The following is a 21,940-nucleotide window of genomic DNA, read 5'->3' as shown; positions in this document are numbered from 1 at the left end:
GCAATGGCAAATCAAACTCTGAGATTGGGAGACCAGATGCTAGAGTACAGCAACGGGGGGAAGAGAAGGAGGGAGGTGGACTTCCAAGACCCAGGAAAGTTCTGATGAGAGAGTGAGGTGACTGACTTCAAGGCAGAAGGTGGAAAAATGTGCTTTTTCCCTGACTCCTGGCTTACTGGTAAACTGTGCATTCTCCCTAACTCGTGGCTCATGGAACGAGAGAGGAGGCTTAAGTCTATAGAGGTGTGTTGATGGTGGAGGACCTAGAGGTCTCCATGAGAAACCTATCAGTGGAGTGGAGCAGTGGATACAGAGGTCTGGAGGAGCTGGTGAGTGATCTCTGTTCAAATGTCCCCAGGAGAGGGTAATTGACTGGCTGCCATTTTGGGGTGGGGCTGGCTGAACCTGGGACTTGGAGCAGTCATGGGTTGGCTTCATCTCAAGGCTCCCAGTGTCTGTGTGAGGTGCAGCCCTGGGGGAGGCCCAGGATCAGGGAGCCAAGGTTAAGCTGGCAAAAAATACCCATAGTGTTGTGAGCTGAACAACTCAGGTCACAAGCCCACAACCAGACCAGGATCAGCCTGAATTTCTGTGGAGTTGAACTGGCACCCCATCCTATTCCTACTCCAGGCTTATTGGGATTATATAGGACCCTTTCCTAATCCTACTGCAAGCTTGCTAGTATCACACAATATGGATCTGGGCTCTGTCTGCCTCCTTTGTCTATTTGTGACATGAGAGACACACTCTGAAGTGGTCACCAGCACAATACCATAGACCCCAGAAGATAAACATAGGCTTGAAATCAGAGAAATCTCTCTATTTTTGATTGTATATTCTTGTTTCATTATGAGTGTGAAAAATGTTTTGTTTTAAAATTTTGTTTAGTCTTTGGTTTCCTTTTTTCCTTCTTTGTTTTCCCTGTTTCTTCACTAGTCTCCAAAAGCTTAGGTAATCTTCTGTTGTCTTTTAATCTTGCTTTTCATCTTTCTCTTTTATTTCTCTATTTTTTTCCTCTTATGCCTTTTAAAATTTCTCATCCGAGGGTAAAAGCACTCAATTGAGGGGATATTTACTGTATATAATTTTTTGGTCTGTTGCAGAATTTGTTATATAACTAAAAATATGGTTAAAGATGGCAAATTAGTAGTTGGCACACTGTCAATTTCTAGGCTGTACCAGATTCTACTGTTACTTCTGATTGTACTACTTTAGCCAGGTGACATAGTTGTTCTAATCAGTTGTTCTTCCTTGTATGTCAAGACTGAAGACAGTCTGAGGGTCATAAACAATACTATTGTCCAGTACCAAATAAGCAAGGGCTAGGCCAAATAGGCAGCAACTTCTCATCCCTGATACATTGAAGAGGTAGGATCTTGGGACAGACTCAAAAAACTCAAAAGACAGCTATAGCTGGAAGACATCCTTGAAAAGCAGTCATTTCCTAAGGAGTTCTTGATACTAATACTAAAGTTACCTACCAAAAGCAATTTATAAGCATGAACACAGGATATACATTTTTAAAATATAGAAAATGAGAAAGCACAAAGAAAGATGTACCCTGAGATCTCCATCTCACTCAAACCAAACCCAAAAGGCAGTGACATGGAATAAATCAAAAGCTACCCACCTGAACTCTCTAAAGTGGTAATAACAGAAGTAACAAAGAAGATGAAAGAGGCTCTAGAAAAAAAAAACAAATTGAAAATAATCTCTCAGATAACAAAAAAATGATGACTATAATGAAGTACATAGTTAGTGAATCTAGAATAGATACAGACAAATGAAAAATGGAAGAGCTGGCTGGGGATTTAGCTCAGTGGTGCTGCCACCTGCCTAGCAAGCAGAAGGTCCCGAGTTTGATCCCCGGTACCAAAAAAAAAAAAAAGAGCTTAGGAAAATGAAGAAAACTATGAATGCCCAACAGAGAAAAGAAATAGAATCCATAAAACAGATTCAAACAGATATCCAGATTAAAAATTCTATTGAAAGTATATGCAGCAGAATTGACAAATGTGAAGACAGAATATCAGAGCTAGAAGACAAGTTTGCAGTTAGCAATCATGTAAAGAAAGATTTTTTTAAAAATAGTAAGGGACCACAAAAAAACCAATCCAACAGCTGATAGAAGGTGCAAAGAAGAATGACATAAGATTGATTGGAATCAATGAAAACTCAGAAGATAGCAGAAAGGACATAAAAAAGATGAAGTAATGGCAGAAAACTTCCCAAGCATGAAAAAAGAATTTGACATACAGACAAGTGAAGCATAAAAAACTCCAATTAGCTCGGGCCGGGGATTTAGCTCAGTGGTTCTGCTGCCTGCTGCGCAAACACAAGGACCCGAGTTCAATCCCCAGTACCAAAAAAACCCCAACAAAAACCAAAAAAAACCCCAATTAGCCAAGATAAAAAAAAAAAACTACACCAAGCCATATAATAGTAAAAATTCCACAAATTCCAAACAAGAACAGAGTATTAAAAGCTGTTAGAGAAAGAAACAGATCACCTATATAGGAAATCCCACCAGAATCACAGCAGACTTCTCTACATGAATCCTTAACTCAAGAACTTGAAGTTAAGTATTTCAAGCCCTAAAAGAAAACAACCTCCAACCCAGACTGATGTACCTTGCAAAACTATCTTTCAAAACTGATGGAGAAATGATACTTCCATGATAAGAACACCTGAAGAAATTCATGAACACCACACCAGTACTCAAAAATATTGTAAAGGATATTCCACAAAGATAACAAAGACTACAATTCCATGAACCCTAATATAGAATGAATCCACCAGGCAAGGTAAGCAATTAAACAGAGGGGAAAGAAAGGGAACCAACAAGAGGAAAATAATATGGCAAAAATAAGTTAGTACACATCAGTTGTAACCATCAATGTAAATGGTCTCAATTCACCAATCTAAAGATTGACTGGCAGATTGGATCAAGACACAAGATCCAACAATATGCTGCATACAACAAACACATTTATCGGGGCCGGGGATTTAGCTCAGTGGTTCTGGCACCTGCCTCTCAAGTGCAAGGTCCCAAGTTTGATCTCGGTACCACAAAAAAAAAGAAACACATTTATTTATTTATTTATTTATATATATTAATTGGTACATTTTAGGTATACATTTACATTTATCATTGGGTGCTTGTACCAGAACATAATGTATCTTAGTTCTTATTTTTTCCTCCATTGCCTATGCACCCTTATTTACATACTTTGTTTCCGTTTTTTTTTTCTTTCTCATAATTTCTCCTTTCCCTTCTTCCCTTTCCCCTTCCCCTCCCGAAACACCTATACCTTTGGACATTTTCCTATTTCAAATTATCAATTATTAATTTTAATCATTTTCATCCTTATTTACACATTCAGTTTGTCACACTAGAGAAACTTCAGTATTTACACGTGTGTCCTATTTATTTCACTTAAGAGTATGGCCTCAATATGCATTCATTTAGCTATAAATGACTCTAGTTTCTCATTCTTTATGGCTGAGTAGTACTCCATTTTATAAAAAAAAAACACCACATCTTCTTTATCCAGTTTCCAGTTGATGGGCACTTGGGCTGTTTTCAAGCTTTAGCTATTAAAAACTGGGCTGCTATAAACATGGGTGTAGATATATCGCTGTGGTATGATTATTTTAATTCTTTGGGGAAGATACCCAGTAGGGGAATAGCTGGGTCAAATGGGACCTCTAGTCCTAGTTCTTTAAGGTATCTCCATACAGATTTCCACAGTGGTTGCACCAGTCTGCACTCCCACCAACAATGGAGAAGGGTTCCTTTTTCTCCACACCCCCACCAGCATTTGTTATTGGTCGATTTCTTGATAGCAGCCATTCTTTGTGGGGTGAGGTGGAATCTCAGTGTTGTTTTCATCTGCATCTCTCGAATAACCAGTGATGTTGAACATTTTTTCATATATTTATTTCCTGCTTTTACTTCTTTGTCTGAGAAATGTCTGTTCATTTCGGATGCCCATTTTTGAATTGGGTCTCTGAATTTGGGGGGTCTAATTTTTTTCAATTCTTTATATATTCTCAATAGTAGACCTTAGTCTGAGGTACAACTGCTAAAAATTTCTTCCCATATTGTAGGTTGTCTCTTAGCTCTGTTGGTGGTTTCTCTTGCAGTGCAGAAGCTTTTTAATAAGATGAGATCCCAGCTGTTGATTCTTTATGCTAGTTCCCATGCTACTGAGGTTTTGTGGAGAAAGTCTTTTCCTATGCCAATGTCATTGAGAGTTCTACCTAACTTATCTTCCAGCAAGTTTAGTGTTTCTGTCTTGATATTTAGCTCCTTTATCCACTTTGATCTTAGTTTAGTGCATGGTAATAGGTATGGGTCTAGTTTTAATCTTTGGCAGGTTGAAATCCAGTTTTTCCAACACCATTTATTAAACAGGCTATCTTTCCTCCAATGAGGGTAGTTGGCTCCTTTGTCAAAGATGAGGTGGCAAGTTGTTTCTGGATCTTCTAATCTGTTCCACTGATCTTCGGGTCTGTTTCTTTCCCAGTATCAGGCTGTTTTCATCACAGTAGCTTTATAGTATCGTTTCAAGTTGGGGATTGTGATACCGCCAGCCATGTCTCTGTTGCCTAGAATTGCTTTTGCTATTCTAGGTTTCTTTTGATTCCAAATGAATTTTTGGATTGTTTCCTCTAGTTCTGTGAAGTATATTGTTGGAATTTGAACTGGTATCGCATTAAAGCTATATAGTTTTGGAAGTATGGCCATTTTCACTATATTGATTCTTCCTAACCAGGAACAAGGGATATCTTTCCATTTTCTTATATCCTCTTCGATCTCCTTCTTCAGAGTGCTGTAATTTTCAGTGTAGAGGTCTTTTGCTTCCTTTGTTAGGCTGATTCCTAGATATTTCATTTTTTTAGATGCTGTTGTAAAAGGAATTATTTCCCGAATTTCTCTCTTAATGGGTCTGCTATTTGTGTATAAGAAGGCTATTCTTTTCTGAGTGTTGACCTTGTTGTATCCAACTACTCTACTGAATCTGTCAATTAGGTGTAGAAGACTTTTGACTGAGTTTTTTGGGTCTTCTATGTAAAGTATCATATCATCAGCAAATAATGACAGTTTCACTTCTTCCTTTCCTATCTTTATTCTGTTTATTTCTTTCTCTTGTCTAATTGCTATGGCTAATGTTTCTAGAACAATATTGAACAGGAGTGGTGATAGTGGGCATCCTTGTCTTGTTCCTGATTTTAGCGTGAAAGTTTTCAGTTTTTGACCATTTAGTATGATGTCGCTGTTGGTTTTTCATAGATAGCCTTAATCAGGTTGAGATAAAGACCTTCTATTCTAATTTTCTGTAGCGTTTTTATCATGAATGGGTGCTGGATTTTGTCAAATGCCTTTTCTGCATCTACTGAGATGATCATATGGTTTTTGTCTTTGACTCTGTTAATATAGTGTATTACATTTATTGATTTACGGATGTTGAAACATCCTTGCATCCCTGGGATAAATCCGTCTTGGTCAGGGTGTATGATTTTCTTGATGACACTCTGTATTCTGTTTGCCAGTATCTTGTTGAGGATTTTTGCATCTATGTTCATTAGGGAGATTGGTCTGTAGTTCTCTTTTTGGGTTGGGTCTTTCCCTGGCTTTGGAATCAAAGTAACACTTGCTTCCAGGAAAGAATTTGGAAACCTTGCTTCCCTTTCAATTTCCTTGATGAGTTTAAAGAGTAATGGCGACAGTTCTTCTTTAAATGTCTTCTAGAATTCAGCAGTGAACCGATCAGGACCTGGGCTTTTCTTTGTTGGTAAATTTTTTATTAGATTTTTAATTTCACTCCTTGTTATTGGGGTGTTTAGAATTTCTATATCTTCTTCATTTAACTTTGGCAATTCGTATGTATCTAGGAATCTGTCCATTTCTTCTGTGTTTTCCATTTTATTTAGAATACAGGTTCTCAAAGTAGGTATTGATGATCCTCTGGATTTATGCTGGATCTGTTGTGGCTTCACCTTTTTCATTCTTAATTTCATGGATTTGTGCCTTTTCTTTCTTTTTTTTTGATAAGGTTGGCTAAAGGTTTATTGATTTTATTTATTCTTTCAAAAAACCAGCTCTTTGATTCATTGATTTTTGTATCATTCTCTTAGTCTCCATTGCATTGATTTCTGCCCTAATCTTTATAATTTCCTTTCTTGTACGAGCTTTGAGTTTGTTATGCTCTTCTTTTTCTAGGAGCTTGAGGTTCTGCATTAGGTTATTTGAGTTCTCTCTGTTGTCCTAATATGGGCATTCACTGCTATGAATTTCCCATGTAGAACTGCTTTCATTGTGTCCCACAGATTCCTGTACGTTGTACTGGCATTATCATTTACTTGTAGAAACTGTCAAATTTCTTCTTTGTGACCCATTGGTTGTTCAGGAGGGTGTTATTCAATTTCCATGTGTTTGTGGTGTTTTGCGGTTTCTTATGTTATTGATCTCCAATTTTATTGCACTATGGTCTGATAATACACAGAGGATAACTTTAATTCTTTTACATTTACTTAGATATGCCCTATGGGCTAACATGTGATCTATTTTGGAGAATGACCCGTGTGCAGCTGAAAAGAATGTGTATTCTGATTTTGTGGGGTGGAACACTCTGTAAACATCTATTAAGTCCACTTGTTCAATAGCTTGGTTCAGTTCTAGAATTTCATTGTTAATTTTATTTTCTAGATGATCTGTCTATTTGTGATAGAGGGGTGTTGAGGTCCTCCACTACAATTATGTTATTGTTTATTTGGTTTTTCATGTCCATTAATATTTGTTTTGTATAGTTTGGGGCATTCGTATTTGCTGCATAAATATTTAGGATTGTCATCTCTTCCTCTTTGATTTTTCCCTTCACAAGGATGTAGTGACCATCTTTGTCTCTCTTAGTTTTGGTTTGAAATCTACTTTGTCTGCAAATAAGATTGCTACCCCTGCTTTTTTCTGGGTTCCTGTCGCGTGGAGAACTGTTTTCCATCCTTTTACTTTCAGTCTATGAATTTCCTTTTCAGTTAGGTGTGTTTCTTGTATACAGCATATTGCTGGGTTTTGGTTCTTAATCCATTCTGTCAGTCTATTTCTTTTGATTGGTGAATTGAGGCCATTAACATTGATAGTTTTTTGTTTTGTTTTGTTTTTTTTGTTCCAGGGATTGAACTCAGGACCTTGCGCTTGTGAGGCAGGGGCCAGAACCACTGAGCTAAATCCCCGGCAACATTGATAGTTATAATTGAGAGATACTGACTCATCCTTGCCATGATGTTTCTTTTTTCTTTTTTTTTGGTACCAGGGATCGAACTCCGGTCCTTGCACTTGCGCAGCAGGCGACAAAACCACTGAGCTAAATCCCCGGCCCCCCCGCCATGATGTTTTATTGTTGTTGGCTCTTTTATTTCTTATTTTTCCCCCTTTCCCTTTAGTGTCTTACCTTGCGTGGTGTCTTCTCTCTGTTGGCCCTCATGGAGTTGTGACCTACATTGTCTTTTTCTAGGATATTGCATCAAATTGTTTGGAGTGCTGGTTTGGTGTTCATGAAATTTCTCAGGTGTTCTTTGTCGTGAAAGTATCTAATTTCCTCATCAATTTTGAAAGATAATTTTGCCAGATACAACAGTCTAGGTTAGAAGTTATTTTCTTTTAGGGCTTGAAATACTTCACTCCAGGCTCTCCTTGATTTGAGGGTCTGTGTTGAGAAATCTGCCATGATTCTGATGGGCTTTCCTTTGTAGGTGATTTGTTTAAGAAACACATTTAACTCAAAAAGAAATTCATAGGCTGAAAGTCAAAGGATGGAAAACAATACTCCATGTGACAAAAAGCTGGAAAATAAGCAGGGGTAGCTATTCTATTTACAGACAAAGTGGAGTTCAAGCCAAGACTGATCACAAGAGACAAAGAAGGTCACTATATACTTTTTAAGAGAACAATACAAGAGGAAAAGATAACAATCATAAATATGCACGCACCAAGTACCAATGGACCCAACTATGTAAAATAAATATTAACAGACATGAAAAATCAAATAAACACTAAAACAATTGTAACGGGGGACCTCAAAACCCCGTGTTGCAAGTAGAGATCAACCAGACTGAAAAAAAAATTAATAAAATAATCAGAACTAAACAAAACCTTTGAACAAAGGGACTTAGTAGATATCTACAAAGTGTTCCACTCCACAACATCAGAATACACATTCTTCTCAGCTACACATGGGACATTCGCCAAAATAGACCACACACTAGCTCACAGAACATGCTTAAGTAAATGCAAAGAAATTCAAATTATCCTATGCATATTATCCATCCACAGTGCAAGGAAATTGGAAATCAATGGCGAAAGGAATCACAAAAACTGCATAAACACATGGAAATTAAGTAACACCCTCCTGAACAACCAATAAATAACAGGTGAAAATAAAGAAATTACACAGTTGCTACAATTAAATGATAGTGACAATAAAACATACCAGAACTCATGGGATACAATGAAAGCAGTCCTATGAGGGAAATTTATAGTGGTGAATTCCTATATCAGAAAAACAAAGTGAGCTCAAATAAACAACCAAATGTTGAACTTCAAGCTACTGAAAAAAGAACAAAACAGCAAGTTAAACGCAAAGCACATATGATGGAGGAAATTATAAACATCAGAGCATAAATTAATGGAATTGAGACTAAAGAATATAAAGGGGCTGGGGATTTAGCTCAGTGGTTTTGCTGCCTGCTGTGCAAGTGCAAGGACCTGAGTTCAATTCCTGGTACCAAAAAAAAAGAATACAAAGAATCAATGAATTGAGAAGATAGTTCTTTGAAACATTAAATAAAATTGACAAACTCTTAGCCAACCTTATAAAAAAAAGAGACTCAAATCTATGGAACTAGGAATGAAAAGGGTGAAATCACAGTGGATCCTGCAGAAATCTAGATCATTAATACTTACTTTGAGAACCTGTACTCTAATAAAATGGAAAACAGGGCCAGGGATTTAGCTCAGTGGTACCACCATCTACCTCACAAACACAAGGTCCTGAGTTTGATCCCCAGTACCAAAATAATAAATAAATAAAATGGAAAACATATAAGAAATGGACAGATTCCTAGATATATATGAATTACCAAAGGTATTAAGAAGATATGCAAATTATAAATAACCCAATATCAGTCAATGAAATTGAAAATGTAATTAAAAACCTACCAACAAAGAAAAGCCCTGGCCCTGTCTGTTTCAGTGCTGAATTCTATGAGAAATTTATAGAGGCAATCTAATGCCACTACTCTTCAATGAAATTGAAAGGGAAGCAATACTCCCAAAATCATTCCTGGAAGCAAGTATTACCCTGATATCAAAGCCAGGGAAAGACCCAACCAAAAAAGAGAACTATAGGTCAGTCTCCCTAATGAACACAGATACAAAAATCCTCAATAAGATACTGGCAAACAGAATGCAGCAAATCATCAAGATTATACACCATGACCAAGTAGGATTCATCCCAGGGATGCAGGAATGGTTCAACATATGCAAGTCAATAAATGTAATACATAATATCAGGAGTCAAAAACAATAATCACATGATCATCTTCATAGATGAAGAAAAGGCATTTGATAAAGTCCAATACTCATTCTTGATAAAACTCTACAGAAAATTGGAATAGAAGGTCTTTATCTCAATCTGATAAAAGCCATCTATAACAAACCAACAGCCAACATCATATTAAATGGTCAAAACCCAAAAGCTTTCACTTTAAAATCAAGAACAAGACAAGGATATTGACTATCACCACTCCTATTCAATATAGCTGTGGAAACATTAACCAGAGCAATTAGTCAAGAGAAAAACAATAAAAGGAATAAGTAGAGGAAAAGAAGAAATTAAACTATCAGTATTTGCAGATGACATGATACTCTAGATAGAAGACCCCAAACACTCCACCAAAAGACTTCTAGATTTATTTGTTTGTTTGTTTATTTATTTATTTATTTATTTGGGAGAGGGTACTGGGGATTGAACTTGGGACCTTGCACTTACAAGGCAGGCAGCAGAACCACTGAGCTAAATGCTCAGCAAGACTTCCAGATTTAATAACCAAATTCAGTAGTGTATTTGGGTACAATTCTTTCTGGAGTAAGATGGAATCTCAGCATTGTTTTAATTTGCATTTCACGAATGACCAATGATGTTGAACATTTTTTCATTATTTTTATTTGCTATTTTTACATCTGCATATGAGAAGATCAGATTCTCATTCTGGATTGGGTCTTTAAATTTGGGGGTGTCTGATTTTTTCTTTTAGTTCTTTATATATTCTAGAAAGTAGTCCTTTGACGAATAGCTGGTAAAAATTTTTTCCCATTCTGTGGGTTGTCTCTTCACTCTGTTAGTGGTTTCCCTTGGTAAGCAAAAGCTTTTTAATAAGATGAGGTTCCGTTTGTTGATTTTTTTGCAGTATTTCCCATGTGATCTGAGCTTTGTTCATGAAGTCTTTGCTACTCCTATGTCCTCAAGCGTTCTACCTATTCTCTCTTCTTAGCAGATTTAGTGTTTCTGTTTTAATAATTAGATCTTTCATTCATTTTGTTTTAAATTAGTGCATGGTGAAAGATATACGTCTAGTTTCAATCTCTGGCATATGGAAAGCCAGTTTTTCCACCACCATTTATTGAAGAGGCTATCTTTCTTTTAATGAAGGTTTGGCTCCTTTGTAAAAGATTAAGTGGCTGAGTATGTCTGTCACTTCTAGTCTGATCCAGTGATCCCCAGGTCTGTTCTTTTGCCAGTACCATGTTGTTTTTCTCACAGTAGCTTTGCAGTATAATTTTAAGTCAGAGATTGTGATACTCCCTGCCTTGCATTTGTTGCCTAGAATTGCTTTTGCTATTGTCTCATGCTCATAGTATAATTATAGATCTGTTATCTATGGTTGAGGGTGTTACTTTATTGGTCCTTACGTTTATAAACATTCAGTTTGTATTTGATGCTAGTTACAATAGTCAAGGTGACATAGCTATTGCTATGAAATGATTTACTTGGATAACAACATCTTGATTGCCTTAGGGTCACTAACAGTGGTACTGCCCATTCCTAGAGTACTGGGTACTGGGCCAAAAACACTGCAACTCCTCTCCCAAGTAAAGGGAGTGGTTGGATCCTAGGACAGAGGAAGGGCCAATAGTGAGCCTCCAGAGGACACTGCCAAAAAGTAGAGATTAACCAAAGAGGCCTCCATACTAGAAACAAAGCTTTCCATTATAATCAACTTGTGAGACTCAACACAAAAACAAATAAAAAGCAGAAACATTAGAAGACATGCCAACAAAATGCCTCCCAAAACTCCCAACTTTCCCGAAGCTGACCCAAGGGCATCGAAGGGGAAGAAAACAAAAGCCACATACCCAAATTATTCCAAACGATATCAGTGGAAATAACAAAAAAAAATCAATAAGGCATTTGGCAAGCTCACAGAAGATATAACAGATACTGTGCCACATGAACAAAATGATCAGTGAGTCTACATAAGACATTAATAAAAAGCTAGCAAAGATAAACAAAACGATGCAAAACATGAATGATAAGCATAGAAAAGAATTAGGGTCCATAAAAAGGCTCCAAATAGAAATTCAGGAGATTAAAAATTCCATCGAAAGTGACAACAGAAATGAAGACAGAATGTCAGAATTAGAAGACAGGGCTGTTATTAGTGACCAATTAATGAGAAATACCTTAAAAACCACAGAAAGGAAAAAAGAATCCAATGGGTTCTAGACAACACAGAGTAATCTAAGATTAAATGGAATTAGTAAAAATATCAGAAGATAACACAAATAGCATAGAAGACCTATTTATTGAAATAACAGAATACTTTCCAAATAAGGGAAAATAATATTTAACCTATAGATAAGTGAGGCATATAGAATCCCAAATAGCCACAATCAAGAACAAAACTCTCAACAACACATCATAGTCAAAATCTCAGAAATCCAACATAAGAACAGAATCTTAAAAGTGATTAGAGAAAAGCAACAGATAACTTACAAAGGTAAGCTCATTAGAATTATAGTAGGGTTCCCAACACAGACCTTAAAGCCCAGGAGAACTTGGAGTGAAGTGTTTCAACTCCTAAAAGAAAACAATTTCCAACCCAGGGTAATACAGTAAGTCCCCGACTTACAAACACTTGAGTTGTAAACAAACTGCAGAAGTAGCCCACATGTCTGCTGGACATTGTCATATTTGTGCTGCTGTGTGCTTACTGTACAACGCAATAGTGTATAACAGTACAATGCTCAACCAGAGCTCAGGATGTCCGGAAGCAAGAGAAAAAGCTTTATGTTGTATATTTGTGTCAAAGGTGTGTAAGACTCCCTTTGTCAGACTTACAAAAAAAATCCTACTTAAAATGTTCTCCTGCAACAGAACTTGTTCTTAAGTAGGTGACTTAACGTATATTTTGCAAAACTATCTTTCAAAAATTTATGGAGAAATAAGATACTTTCATGATAAAAAGCACCTACAGAAATTCATGATTGCCAAATTGGCACTCCAAAAGATTTTCAAGGATATTGCAGAAAGAGACAATGAAGCTTACAATGACAAACAGTCTAAGAGAATAAATACACCAGGTAGGGTGAGCAGTTAAGTAGAAGGGAAAGAGAAAATCAGCAACAGGAAAGTAAGGCAATGACAAGAATAAGTCAATACTTACCAGTAATAACTCTCAATGTGAATTGTTTCAATTCTCCAATCAAAAGACATGAGAAACAAAATTCAACAATATGCTGTATATAAGAAGCACATTAACCAAAAAAGGAACTCATAGATTGGAAAGTAATGGATGGAAAACAACATTTCATACTATAGGAACCCCCCACAAAAAAACCAAGTATCTATCCTACATTCAGAAAAAATGGACTTGAAGCCAAAAATAATCAAGAGGCAAAAAAGGTCACTATATAGTGGTTAAAGGAACAAGTCAACAGGAAGAGATAACAATTATTAATATATGCACCAAACAACAGCACACCCAACTTCATAAAACAAATACTACTGAAGATAAAAGACCAGAAAAACATAAATACAATTACAGTGGGGGACATCAATAACCCCACTATCACAGATAGACAAAATTCAACAAAGAAATATCAGAGTTGAACAAAACCTTTAAACAAATGGACCTGATATATAGTTATAGAGTATTCCATCCAACAACAGAATACACATTTTTCTCAGCAGCACATGAAACCTCTCCAAAACAGATCATATACTAGCCAATAAAGCAAGCTTTAAAAATGTAAAAGAACTGAAATTATCCCATTCATACTATTAGATCATCCTGCAATAACTAGAAATCAATGACAAAAAAATCCCACAGAAATTATGCAAATACACGGCAACTAATCAGAACTTCAGAATACAAAGAAAATAGTCCTAAGAGAGAAGTTTATAGTAGTGAATGCCCTCATCACAAAACAGAGCAAGCCCAAATAAATAACCTAACAATACACCTCAAGGCCCTAGAAAAACAAGAACAGTCCAAACTGAAAGCTTGTACAAGGAAGGAAATTTAAAGATGAGAGCAGAAATCAATGAAATTGAGAACAAAAATAACAATACAAAGAATCAGTGAATCAAAGGGCAGGTTCTTTAAAAGAATCAAACCCTTAGCCAGACTAACAATAAACAAACAAATAAATGGAGAGAAAAGACACAAATCAATACAATTAGAAATGAAAAAGGTGAAATCACAATGGACACTGCTGAAATCAAAGATTATTAAAAATTACTTCACAAATCTGTACTCCAATAAATTGGAAAATTCAGAAGAAATGTATAGATTCCTAGGTATATATGAATTACTAAGGCAGAACCAAGAAGATTTAAAAAACTGAATAATCCTGTAGCAGGCAATGAAATGGAAGCGGTAATAAAAAAAGAACCTACCAAATATGAAGAGTTCAAGGTCCAGATGGATTCACTGCTGAATTCTATAAAAACTTTAGGAAAGATCTAACACCAGTACTCCTCAAACTCTGTAGAGAAACTGAAAGGAATGTAGTACTCCCAACATCATTTCTGAAAGCTACCATTAACTTGATTCCAAAACCGGACAAGAACTGAATCAAAAAAGAGAATTACAGATCAATCTCTTTAATGAATATAGATGAAAAAAATCCTCAACAAGATACTGGCAAACAGAATGCAACAAATCATCAAAAAGATCATACCTCATGACCTCGTAGGTTTCAACCCAGGAATTTAAGGATGGTTCAACATAAGCACATCAATAAATGTAATAGATCACATAAACAGAAGCAAGAACAAAAATCACATGACCATCTCAATAGATACAGAAAAAGCCTTTGATAAAATACAACATCCATTCATCATAAAAAGCCTGAAGAAAATAGCTTTAGAAGTATAGACAGACCTTATCTCAATCTCATAAAAAACATTTGTGACAAATCAATGGTCAACATCATATTACATGGGGAAAAGCTGAATGTTTCCTAAAATCAGGAAGAGAAGGGTGTCCACTATCACCACTCCTGTTCAACACAGTACTCAAAACATTGACAAAAGCAATTAGGCAAGAAAAAGAAATAAAAGGGATATATATATATGTATATCTACATTCATATATATATTGAAGTATGTATATTCACATATATATTCATATATATTTTCATATTTATATTCATATATATATGTATGAATGAAAAGAATTTCTAGGCATGATCCTCTACATTGACTACCCCCAAAAATTCACCAAAAGACTCTTAAAATTAATAACCAAGTTCAGTAATGTAGCAGTATATGAAATCAACACACAAAAATCAACAGGATTCCTGTATACCAGTGGTAATGAACCTATAACATGCATGGCATAGCTGGCTGTTTGTTATCACTGAAAGGTATACCTTTGGTGATTTCTCAAAAAATTAAACATAAAATTAATATGTGATCTATCAATTCTACTTTAGGGTAGATATACAGAAGAACTAAACTTGAACAGATACTTGTTTGCCCATGTTCACACCAGCATTATTCTCAATATCCAAAAGGTAGAAACAAACCAAATGTCCATCAAAAGATGAATGGGTAAACAAAATCCAATATATCCTTATAATGGAATATTATTCAATGAAAAGTAAGGAAACATGCTATAACATGGATGACTACTGAAGGTAAAGTGAACCTTAAGGCTAAGTGAAAAAAGTCAGCTATAAGGACAAATACGTATAATTCCACTTATCTGAGAAACTAAACGCAGTCAAATCCATAAAGACAGAAAATAGAAGAGTGGATGCCAAAGTCTGAGGGTAGGGAAGAAGAGAGAGTTACTACAGTATGTGTTCAGAGTTTCAGCTGGGAAAAATGAAAAGTGGTGGAGATATCTGGGCCTGGTTGTGCATGCCTGTCATTCCATCTACTTAGGAGGCCACATAGGAGGCTTGCAAGTTTGAGGCCCCCATGAGCAACTCAGCAGACCCAGTTGCAAACTTAAAACAAAAAACAAAATAGGCAGAGGTTAGGGATGTAGCTTGTGGTAGAATACTTGCCTACCATGGTTTCAAACTCCTAACACTGCCAAAAAACAAAAAACAAGTACTGGACCTAAGGTGGTGATAATCACTGCACAACTCTGTAAGTATGCTTAATGCCATACAATTGTACACTTAAAATGGTTAAAATGGCATGTTTGATGTTACCTATCCTTTACTACAGTAAAATAATGCAATGGAGCTCTCCCTAAGCAAGTTATCAGAATTAACGGCAAAACATTACCTCTGAATTTGATTTTATCATTGCTGTCTCCTCACTTCAATAAAATATCTTTCAATGTTTTCAATTTTTCTAAATAATTCCTTTACTAGACAAATGAATATATTACCTCCTGAATTTCTTTTTCTAGTAGGTCCGCTCTTTCTCGAAGGTGTCTTCTCTCTGTATCAATAGAAAGAAGTTCCAGTCGAACTGAGCTGCTTTCTCCTTCAGCTTGATGGGCTTTGATTTCCCAGTCTTCAGCACAGTTATGAAGCATCTGGAATCTATCTAACAAATCTTGATTTTCTTGCTCCTGGTGTAAGGACAATGAAATTATTTCTAAATTAGTAAACTATCATTCATAGGGAACACCCATGTCATAAACACATACACACATTGGGAATTTCGTTCTAATTTAAGAACCATCAGATATCTGTACAGGCATTACACTAAGATCTATGGGGAAATATGGCAGTAGGCAAGATCTACCAGGCAGAATAAATAAACAAACATGAGAAAAATCAGTCTTCCATCCAACTCAAGCAATGTTTTTCACCTTAGCAGCCATTAAGCTCTCCCATCGGGACACCTCAGTTATGTAATTATGAACTCTACTCTTCATTTCTTCTTTTTCTTGAACTGCTGCCTCCAATTCCAATGAGATTTCCTGTAATCAGATATTAAAGACTGTTTTACAATAATCACAATATGCCAAATGATGTCCCTTTATATTCAAATAGTTCCTTTGGAATTGGAGACTATGAGAGAGTAGTAAAAAAATGAAAACTGTTCTAAAGGGTTATTTTTACATATGTTTCCTAGTAGATACTAACTTTTTTTTGTTTTGTTTTGTACCAGGGATTGAACTCAGGACCTTGAGCTTGCAAGGCAGGTGGCAACAGCATTGAGTTAAATCCCCAGCCCATGGATGCTAACTTTTAAAGCCATCTTTCCCACACATCTTCCATAATAGTCCTCACCAAGCATCTGATTTTTACAAAAAGGGCTAGTGATGGTCAAAAGTTGACTATCATATATTCATATATTAACAATATGCTCTGTAATGAAAAATACTGAAAGTAATTTTTTAAAACATAAACTATTTAAAATTACCGGTCTTCTTGGTATAATGGTTTAATAAACCAGTACAAACAAAAATCACTACATTCCAGTGTTTGCCATTCTAAAATATTCACCAATTTATTTACAAATATGTCAAACCCAAAAGAGGTACATATACTTAAAATCTGTCACAGATCCTTAATATACAGACATGTTTTCCTGTGAGTGATACTCAGGTCCTCACTCACAGTATGACAATGACTTCTGCCAAAGAGAATTCCAAGCTCCCAGCTTTAGGTGCTCTTACAACAAAGGCCAAAATGGTGAGAACTCAGCTGTACCCAAGGGACAGTATGAACTACAAGTTTTAATACCCTGACAAATACCATTCTCCTTAAATAATCCATTATGTTACTTATATTTGTATCTTTACATTTTAAAAGAAAACAATAATTTACAGCTTTAATAATTTAGTAAACAAATAGATACTATACTATGAAACTACCAAAGTTTATGCATTATATCTGTACCTGATTTTCTCTTGCCATTGTAGCCAGATCATCTTGTAATCTTCTGTTTTCCTTGAAAGATATTTCTCTAGACTTTCCTACTTCATCAAGTTCTTTGAGAGTTGTATCAAGCTGACGCCGGAGGCTGCTTATCTCCCGGTCTCGATTACTCAGTGTTTCCTTTAGTTGGCTGTTAAAAAGTGATATGGAAATAATAAAGCTCTTGAGAGGCCGGGGATTTAGCTCAGTGGTTATGCTGTCTGCCTTGCCAGTGCAAGGACCCGAGTTCGATCCCCAGTACCAAAAAAAGTTCCTGAAAAACTGTAGTTCATTTAAATGAAAACTACTGAAGTCTGAAACAAGTATATTAAGAATACAATTCTAGCCAGGGATTTAGCTCAGTGCTTTCGCCGGCTGCTGCGCAAGCACAAGGACCTGAGTTCAATCCCCAGTACCAAAAAAATAAATAAAAAAGAATACAATTCTAGGGGCTGGGGATTTAGCTCAGTGGTTCTGGCTCCTGCCTTGCAAGCACAAGGTTCTGAGTTTAATCCCCAGTACCAAAAAAAAAAAATACAATTCTATAATTATAACTGCTACATTTAGATCAATTAGGTAAAGCAGTTTAGATCTCTACCAATCATTATATGCAAATGAAGCCATAAAAATATATTATTCCAAAAGCTACATAAACACAGAAAATTTCTAAGCGTTAAGAGCTAAATGTAATAGATTCAACTGGTAAATAATACTGAATGAATATTAACACTCCCACTCATATCAAACATAAAGGTATGTAACTTAAGTGTACATAGTGACTTTTGTCTTTAACTAGCTTACATTTTTTTTGAAAGACTAGATATAAAATATAAAATTGTAGCCAGGAGCCCATACCTGCAATACCAGCACTCAGGGAGGCAGAAGGAAGAGTATCACAAGTTCTAGTCCCACCTGAGTTCTAGACCTCATTTCAAAACAAAAATAAAAAGGGCCAGGGATATAGCTCAGTGGTATAGTGCCCCTGGGTTCAAATCCCAGCACCAAAAAAAAAAAAAAGTAAATTTGAAAACAGTGCTCAGGATAAGTTTAGAACGAAGAACAAATCTAAAATTGGCTACTAACGTAAACTTTAATGATTAGGATCTGAGCTCAGTAATTAGAATAAAAATATAGAGCAAGTAGAAATGTAAATGAATAATTAGTAAGACCTAAGTGTTTGGATGTGGAAGACAGGAATTAAAGGATGACATCTGGGGGTGGGGGGTACCGGGGATTGAACTCGGGACCTTGCGCTTTCGAGGCAGGTGGCAGAACCACAGCTAAATCCCAGCCCCAAGGATGACATATTTTTAAGCAAGAGACAGGAAACAATGTCACTGCCAAAAATGGAGAACAAAAAAGAAATTTTCCTACTGTTGAACTGCTACTAAATAGACAAAAGTACCATCACTGAAAATGTCTTTAAATGCTGAATGCCATTTCATTAATTACTTACTTCATAGATAATTCATATTCTGAGACAGTTATCTTCATCTGAGCAACAGCTTTTTCCTATAGAAATTATAAAAAAAATAAGATTCTAAACCATTCATACAGAAATATCTCTAGCTAAATTTGTGTAATCTACTACATTTGTATAGTTAAGTATATCATTCAATCCTATAAATCATGCAGAAAAGAAAGATCCAAGTATATTTTCAAGTCCCATTTACACTTCACATACTGGCATATTTCTACCCACTCCAAGAATTTGAATGGTTTCTTTGGAGTTTGCTTTAATAAGATCTGATAAAATAAATTTCTAGAATTAGGTAATATTCAAATTAGGTAAGATTCAAATTATTGTGATAAAAAGAAACTTAAACATATTAGAAGACATGGCCTTGGGTCTGAGGAACTTATACACAGGTGATAAGAACTGCATGTTGAAACAGCATAAAAAAATCTTTTGACACTGAAAACAATATTTAACAATCACATACTTTACTAGCCAGGATTTCCTGCAAGTTTGCAATCTTTTCTGTCTTCTCATCCACCGTCTCCTGGAGGAAGTCTTTCTCTTTATCAATAACACCAATAGTCTTTTTCATTACATGAGCCTCTTCATTCTGTGAAGTCATCTTAAGGTTTAGCTCACCTGTAAATGAAAAGAAATGTTTGTTAGGCAAAGTAAATTTGTATTACCAGAAACTAAATTGAAAAACACTTACCTATTTTTTCCTCCAGTATTTTAATTTGTTCTTGGGCAGATTCAAGTTCACCTCTTTTTATGGACAGTTGGTGCTGATAGTCATCAAGAGACCGCTGTAGCTGGTCATTTACTACTCTAAAGATCAGAGGACAGAAACAAATGGTATCAGGACCTTGCACTTGTGAGGCAGGTGGTGGCACCACTGAGCTAAATCCTCAGCCCCACAAATGGTATTCTTTATCTCTCAGAATAATAATTATTAAAAATAAGATGTCTTAAAATTATTTTTAAGTTTCTTTTGTTTATTTTAAAGCACTTCCAGTATTAATGGCATTATATTATGTATTATTTCTTGCTCTTTCTTTATTTCCCAAATGGTTCCATCTTCCTAAAAATAATATGGCATAAAATTTGAATAATATGTATTGTTTTCTGAAGGTTTCTTGATAGTTTTAAGCTCCTCTCAGTTTCCTAAGACCAACCCCCCTTCCTTTAAAATCTATTTCTAATAGTGGAGGCAAAAAGAAAGTCCTATTCTTACAGCACAGCCTAGTATTTTGAAGGACTCAACATAAATCCTAACCCCAGTTTGAACTCATAAGTTTGCTTTTTACTCTGACTTTCTGAATAGTTGGTCAACTAGGGTTCATAGAAGAGAAGGAAGGCATTTCTTGTAGTGCAACAGTGATTTAAGACTAAAGACTGGCTTTAGGGAACTAAGGAAAGGAGGCATGGAAGTCTAGGCAGTCATTAGTAAAGACAATTTCAGAGGAGTCTGTCACTGATCAGTAAGATTGTTTTCAGGAACACAGTCTCTGAAAGCTGTAACAGCGAGCTGTGCTCATGTCATGTCTTTAAGAGTCTTTGTACTGGGAGTTCTCATTCTGCCTGACTGAAGAAACAAGGCTCTCGCTCCAGGATATTTGTCAGGTTTCTTTTAGTTTCCTTTGAGGATAAGACAGGGAAGAAGACACCAAGGGTAGCTTAGCTTAGCACTGCCTAATGGGGATGAGGCTTGGATTCCAAACCCACTAGTAAATAGAACATTTCTATTGAAATAAAGAAGCTTCACAGGCAAAACTGAGGTATTTCTGACTGTTCTAATAGCAAGTGAATAATGACCCACAGGTAGGGATGAGAGTCAAACTGGGACTGGCTTCTTTAGAACTACACAACCAAACCAAATCATGTCAGAAACACTGGGTTCAAGCAATATTACTTTATAAATTTCTCTGTGAGGTCCAGGTGACTATTATATTCAAGCTGTTCTTAAAAGCTAGAGCTACTGTCATGTGGGATGTAACAACACAGTGCTATCATAAATGTATTAGCTCATTTACTATTAAAACAGTTCCATAATTAGAACTATTAACCCAATTTTACACAAACAACTAATAAGTTGTCCAAAGTCATACAGCTAGGAAAGGCAAAGAGAAGATGAAAATGTTCTTTGACTATATCAGATTCCCCTCTACATACTATATGGAGAATCCAACATTCTCCATGTGGAAAATGTCTGTCAGGAAGCTATAGACTCCTTCCAGAAATGGAATGGCCCACAGGGTACTTAGTTGATACTGAGCAGCGGGCAGTGCTTGAGATTCTAGGCAGAAATTTAATGATCTCTTTACTTGTAACTTCATATGCAGAGTAATTTTCTGATGCAAGTTGAGTTGATAAAGGAAGGCAGAATAACATCTTGATTTATACACATATAAAGGAAGCCCTTGGATGAGTCCTAAACATAACTCTGCCTTTTTATATTCAAGCAAAGAGGAAAAGGAACAACAGAGCTTGTACACTAGACCCTGGAAATAATTTTTCTGACTGAAGTATCTGTGATAGCTAATCTTTTTCATTTTTTTTTGAAATAGAGTCTTGCTATGTAACTCAGGCTGGCCTTGATCTCACAATTTTCCTGCCTCGGCTTCCTGAATACTGGGATTACAGTGTGCTCCACTGCTCTCAGCTTGTGATGGTTAATCTGGATTGTCACTTTGGTTGGTTTTAGAGACCCCAGGTGATTAGTAAAGTACATTTCTGGGTGTGTCTTATTGGGTCATGGGGCGGTAACCTTGGGGACCACATCTGGTCCATGGTCCCTTCCTCTCAGGCTCTCCCCCCCCCCCCCAACGCTCTCTGCTTCCTGGTTGCCCTGATGTTTCTACTGTGGAGCCAGCCAACCACGGACTGAAGTCTATGAAACTGTGAGCCAGAATAAACCCTTTCTCCTTTGTGTATGTCACCTATTTTGTATTGTTACTAAGATAAAGGTTATTTTCTATCTTTTCTCTTTTTTTTCGTACTAGGGATGGAACCCAGGGGCTCTTTACCACTGAGTTACATCACCAGACATTTTTGCTTTTTAATTTTTATTATTATTACTATTATTA

General features: G+C 36.1%; 1 protein-coding gene across 10 annotated transcripts in view; it reads right to left on the bottom strand.

Moving 5' to 3' along the window:
* Nucleotides 1–21,940, bottom strand: part of Cep135 (centrosomal protein 135) — a 113,861-nt gene that overhangs the window by 19,594 nt on the left and 72,327 nt on the right. For all 10 annotated transcript variants that reach the window (XM_087187679.1, XM_087187681.1, XM_087187683.1 and 7 more), the window contains 6 exons: nucleotides 19,567–19,682; nucleotides 19,339–19,493; nucleotides 18,852–18,907; nucleotides 17,378–17,546; nucleotides 16,342–16,452; nucleotides 15,913–16,098 (listed from right to left, as the gene is read on the bottom strand). In XM_087187679.1, the coding sequence (XP_087043805.1) occupies nucleotides 15,913–16,098; nucleotides 16,342–16,452; nucleotides 17,378–17,546; nucleotides 18,852–18,907; nucleotides 19,339–19,493; nucleotides 19,567–19,682 (793 nt within the window). The remainder of the gene's footprint in view (nucleotides 1–15,912; nucleotides 16,099–16,341; nucleotides 16,453–17,377; nucleotides 17,547–18,851; nucleotides 18,908–19,338; nucleotides 19,494–19,566; nucleotides 19,683–21,940) is intronic.

This window comes from Heterocephalus glaber, unplaced genomic scaffold (assembly GCF_053883595.1).
Source record: "Heterocephalus glaber isolate CG9 unplaced genomic scaffold, H.glaber_assembly_v1.0 deba00001509, whole genome shotgun sequence".
Taxonomy (NCBI): domain Eukaryota; kingdom Metazoa; phylum Chordata; class Mammalia; order Rodentia; family Bathyergidae; genus Heterocephalus; species Heterocephalus glaber.
Note: the sequence above shows the minus strand (reverse complement) of the source record. Positions and strands in the feature narration are given on the sequence as shown.